The sequence below is a fragment of the Pediculus humanus genome, genomic scaffold (assembly GCF_000006295.1).
Source record: "Pediculus humanus corporis 1103172107910 genomic scaffold, whole genome shotgun sequence".
NCBI lineage: Eukaryota > Metazoa > Arthropoda > Insecta > Psocodea > Pediculidae > Pediculus > Pediculus humanus.
In genome coordinates, this window is record NW_002987483.1 from 337,485 (window position 1) to 343,236 (window position 5,752).

Below are 5,752 nucleotides of genomic sequence, written 5' to 3' on the forward strand. Positions count from 1 at the left end.
TTAAACGCAAGGTTTTTGCAAATCTATGGATGTCGAAGTTTGAGGCTGATTACTAAATGGATTTGTCGATTCGGCTTCGATAATCGACATGGCCTGGGGACCGAATTCCGTGAGGAAGTGACCGATTCTGGTGACACGTTGTTGTGCCGTAGTCACGGTGTGACTTCCGCCGCAATACCGATTGCAGAAATGAGTCAACCTGTAATTTAAAAAATTTTTTTTTTAATAAAGGGGGTGAGAAGAGGAGCGAGTCGTGTCAGCAGAAATAAAATTCTCACTTGGACACTTTGCTCTCGACTATTTCTTTTTGAGTCAGCGGTATTCCTCCGAGTTTTCTCTGCGCGTCCGCTATGGCTTCCTCGACGTGTGTCGTACCCTTACACGGTCCTTTTTTCATCGCTTTTCTCACGTTTTCGAGTTCGAATGCCAAAATGGGTTTAATCGTTTTCGAGGGGGGAAGTGGGGGACATCGATAACTCGACATGTTGTCCATTTTCATGATGGCGTCCGCGTCGCACGCAATGCAATTCAAGTTCCTGCGATGTTTGCCAACCGAAAAGAAGAAAAAAAAGGGAAAAAATTTTGTTTTTGTTTTTGTTTTGTTGGTATTCCTGATGATGACGTATAACGAAAAAACAATCAACGAACCTGAGTATTCGAGTTTTCGTTCCGGCAGCTTCCGCATCTTTTTTCAACTGAGTCAATTGTTTCAATTTATCTTGCAAACATTTCAATTTTTTATTTATGAATTCTTTCAACGGCATTATTTCGTTTTTGTCCAATTTGTTATCAACGTCTTTGTGTAGTTCTTCCCACGCTTCGTTCCACATGGCTTCCTTTAAAAAAAAAAAAAAAAAAAATTTTTTAAAAACGTTTTTATTATCGATTCGATTCGATGTATCGATCGATTATCGATTCGATTCGTTTCTCTCACTAACTTGCTGCATGAGTTTTTCAAGGGCTCCGTCTAATCCTTTTGTCAAATCGTCGCAAGCGGCATCGAATTGATCGTGTGATACTTTTTTATTAACGACGGATGCATCCGCTTTTTCCGCAAGCATATCTTCCATTATTTCCGTATCGACTTTCGTACGTCTCAAATATTCAATCTCGCTTAAGAGACCCTATTTGGGGAGGAGGGAGGGGAAGGGAAGGGAAAAACAAAGGTTAAAAAGGTTGATTTTATAACGTGGCAGGAGGGGAGTAAGTGTGAAAGAAATCGTGACGTCACCTTTATATTCAATTCGATTTCTTGTTTATCCACCGATAATTGTTTAAACGAACCGTTCAAATTAGTCAATTCGTTTTTAAATGTTTCCATGTCCGCGTGCACGCTCATGGCTCCCTCTTCGCCAAACGTCTCGGCAAAACTTCTCCATTCTTTTTCCAATCCGTCCAATTGTTTTTGAACGCTCACCAAAGCGCAGAGCTAAAAAAAAAAAAAAAAAAAAAGTGGAAGAAGAATAAAAAGAATGACACGTACTTTTTTTTTTCCCTCCCCCCCTCCCCCTTCTTAATTCGTGAATTCGGGTATATTACTTACTTACTTTGGATGCAATTTGATTCACCGGAAGAGTCTCGTTGAAATTTTTAAATTGATGTATAAGGCAATCGATGGCTCCCTTCAAAACGCAAAATTTTTGGGGGGCGGGCATTTTGAAAAATTCAGGTCCGATACCGATTTGCTGCACGATATTTCCCTCGCTGTTGACATTACTATTTAAACCCTCGGACGATTTTTGATTTTCATCTCCCTCCGTGTCCTGACCCCCGGTTTGATTTTTATTACCGGAACTCGTTTGTCCATCTTTTCCACCATTTTTATCTTCGAGACAAGGTCCTTCGAGACATTTCGAAGTGGTCGCGGCGGTCGTGGTGGTGGTGGTGGTGTTGTTGGTGTTGGTGCCACCGCTGGTGGCGTCTTCCCGTTGAAACGATACCGAGGGTTTATCTCTGTTGTTATCCTGAGCGACGACCGTAAAGGGATTATTCGTTTGCGCTTGTATAGACGTGAAACACGTTGTTTTCCCCGAGAGTACGGCACACCTAAAATTCAAATTCAAAATGTGTACTAATGGCGGTGAATTTCGATGATAATGATGATAAACCTGTTTACTCACTCGACTTCGTCGACTGCGTCTGCTATGACTATCATGGCTTCCTTAAAGTTGGAATTTTCCTTTAAAACATCTTCTATGAGGGTCGTGAGTTTATCGATGCTGTCTTCGCAACATTCGACTCTTTTCGAAAGGTTGAAAAATTGCCAAAGGTCTTTAACGGGTGTGGGTTGGTTCGGACCACCCGGAGCCGCACGTTTTTTAATTTCTTCGTTCGTCGGCATTCGTTCGAGAGCTTCGAAAGCATCTTGTAGCATAGCTACCTGACCGAGTAATCATTCGAATTACGTACAAATTAACTCATGATGTGGGATCACGTGGTGTGTGATCACGTGGTGTAAAAAAAAAAAAAATAAAAAAACTCACCTTCTGCTCGAGCTGTACCATACTCTCGTGAGCAAGAGCGGGTCTAGTTCTCCAACTGTTGCATTTTTCACCCACGGGTTCGACTCTCACAATCGTTTGACAATTTTCGCTGTCGGAACCGTAATAGGAAGAAGTCGCGGCTTTAACATCCTCATCGATCAAAAATGTTTCCTTTTCCTTCGATACTGCAAAATAAGAAAATTAAAACGAGTTGTCATCGGTCGAACGCGGGGGGAAGGGGGGGTAGTAGGGAATAGGAAAGGGGCGCGATACCGACTTACCTTTGCACGGGCAACTTTTTTTATATTCTTTGATTTTTTTCGCTTCGGGTTCGGCGACATCTTCGTTGGTTTGTCGCTCGTCATCTTTTTTCGGTTTTTTATCGGGAGTTTTTTTGTCTTTCGCGAGAGCGGCGGATTTCTTTTTGTCTCCCTCTTCGTCATCTTTATCATCGTCTCCGGGTAGTTTTCTTTTATTCATGTTGCAATAGCAAGGCGGTGATTTTTTGAATTGAACGGATTGCGGACCGTCCGGTCCGGACGCCGATTGATCCTTATCCCCGTCTTCGCGATCGTTGTCGTTTTCTCGCTTTGAAGTTTTCCCAGGTACGCCATTTTGTTTTCCGCTCGAGTCGATCATGTATTCGGATAATTTTATAATAGGACCTGTAAAAAATAAAAAAAGAGTCGAAAACGTGGAGACTAAAAAAAAAAAAAAAATTTATGTCCTTCGTCTAAATCAGTTAAATTAAAATGGCTAAGAAGAAGGAGAAGACGAAAAGAAAGAGAGTCAGTCAAATATTTATTTATAGATAATTATAAATTTATTTTATTTGTGACTAAAAACAGGATGCAGTGGTGGCAGGGGGAGGAGGAGGAGGGGGAGGAGGGGGGAGGAAGAAGACACCCTTCTTGTAAAGTTCTAGAACAAAAAAAAAAATTTTAATTAAAATTAAAATAAATCTATTTTTATATTTAGTCAAACACAAAGTTTGGTATATGTGAGTCGTATGTGGAGAACGAACACCACCGTCGGTCATGCAATGTAATATTGCCCCCCCCGCCCCCCCCCTAATTTTTTTTTTTTTTTTTGTTGTACGCCCTGAATTTTTTTTTTTTTTTTTTTTACACGAAAAGAAACAAACAAACGTTAAAAATAATTTTTTTTTTTGAAAAAAAAAAAAAACCGTTAAATTTTTGTCGACGTTTTGCAAAATGAATAAATCTCCCGTTTTAAATCCCGAAAAACGAGGCGTGGGGAGGGGGAGGTAGGGAGGGATGGAGGAATGGAGAGAATAGAAAATAAATTTTTTTTTTTTTGCATTGTTCTAAAAGTTTCGTTTGACGTTTAACCCAAACGATAAATGATATAGTTCGTGATAATTAATCATCATCATTATTATTATTATTATTATTATTATCATTATTATTATCATTATTATTTAAGAGAGAAATATATATATATATATATGTGTGTGGTAATGTATAATGGAAAATTTACAATGGGAAATAAAAGAGGGAAAGAGCGTGTGAGAAAGTGATTAAAAAAAAAAATTATTATTTAATACGCGTGTAATACGCGTGCGTTCGATCGAACTTTCTAGAAAAGGGATAAAAAAATAAACGCGTGGGAATAATAATAATAATAATAATGATGATGATAAAATGAAAAATAAAACGCGCGCGCGTGCGTAAGACGATGATAATTTTCTTATTTGAATATGATTTGATAAATTTGATCATCGCACAAAAAAGAATTTTCCCCGTTTCCTTTTTAATACTTTGTCAGAATAATTATTTCCTTTGAAATAAAAGGAAAAGGAAAAGGGAAAAAAGAGGGGGGGGGGAAAAATGGCATCGGGTTTCCACGGTCGTTGTTATTGTCGTTGTTAATTAAACGTCTCGGTAAAGAGAGAAAAAAAGTTCAATTATCAAAGGAAAAAATCAAAGGAAAAAAAAACTTCTTTCCTTTTTTATTTTCCTTTGAATTTTTTTTTTTTTTTTTTTTTTTTTTTTACGGGAATAAAAAATTAACTCGAGAATTTACCTACGGCGAACACAAATAAAAGAAAAGATTTTAAGGGAAAAAAAAAAAAAATGGCGGATGAAAAATTATCCGAGTGAAAAAATACGAAAAAAAAAAAAAAAAAAATTTTGGCGCGATCGATTTTTTCAAAATTTGAAAAAAAAAAAAAACGCGCGCGTTTTATAAATTTAAAAAAAAAAAAAAACGATTTATTTTTTGTCTTTCTTCGTGAAAATAATTTAAATCGAAATCGAAAAATGCTATAAAAATAGGATTAAGGTATAGGAAAAATAATAATAATAATAATAATAATAATATTTCGACAATAAAATCCCCGACGACGACGACGATGATAATAATAATAATAATGGTAAGAAAAAGCACAAAAGCGTTTCAAATGTCAAATTCTAAAGTTTTCCCATTAAAAAAAAAAATGAAAGGAAAAAAAGAGAAAAAAAAATTCTCTCTCTCTCTCTCTCTTTTCTCTTTAATAATGGATTGTGCGTGCGTGCGTGTGTGTGTGTGGGTACGTGCGCGTGCGGTTTGTGTACACAAGCACGGATAAAAATAAGATAATAAATATATTCGAAACGAATTTGCATAAAATACGAATGGATATGAAAGAAAAAATTGTCTTTATTCCGAATCCATTTTATTAATGGGATTCGTGGCATTAGATGACGCCCCGTGCACGCACACGCGCGCGCACACGCACACCCCGCACACACACACGCACGCACGCACACACGTGAGAAAAATTACCTGGTTTTGCCGTCAGTATGATTCCTTCCATTCTCTCCGAATCGTAGCCTTTGAATTCGACCAAACATTTTTGTATGTTCAATTGTTGTATTATGACGTGTATGAGCGCGTGAAGTACGTTGAAATTAACCGCGCCTACCTAAAAAGAAAAAAAGGTTGGAAAAAGTTGAAAAATGATCTGTCGACAACCTTTTTTCTCTTCCCTTCCGTCCGTGAAAGGCAAAAAAAAAAAAAAAAAAAAAAAGGAAAAGACAGAAATGTATTTAATTGTATCGGTGGTACTCGGACAAAAAATAATGGCAGACATTTTGTTTTTTTTTGAATAACGAAATTTAATCGAGTAATAATAATAATAATAATAATATAAAAGGAAAAAGGTTTTAATTTACCTCCGGAGTTCCCAGTGCAATATCGACCAGTTGTTCGACGGTCAACAATGTCGACCTTTTCTTTTTGCAAGGTTTTTTACACGTGATAACCAT

At 37.2% G+C, this 5,752-nt stretch overlaps 1 protein-coding gene across 1 annotated transcript; it reads right to left on the reverse strand.

The window, feature by feature from the left end:
* Phum_PHUM399540 (uncharacterized protein) lies at nt 1–5,752 on the reverse strand (the record flags this gene model as incomplete). The annotated part of the gene is made up of 11 exons (XM_002428701.1): nt 1–163; nt 279–536; nt 649–836; nt 939–1,124; nt 1,232–1,429; nt 1,548–2,046; nt 2,121–2,380; nt 2,502–2,668; nt 2,765–3,148; nt 5,271–5,409; nt 5,660–5,752. The coding sequence occupies 11 exons, from the start codon at nt 5,750–5,752 to the stop codon at nt 1–3; spliced, it is 2,535 nt and encodes an 844-aa protein (XP_002428746.1).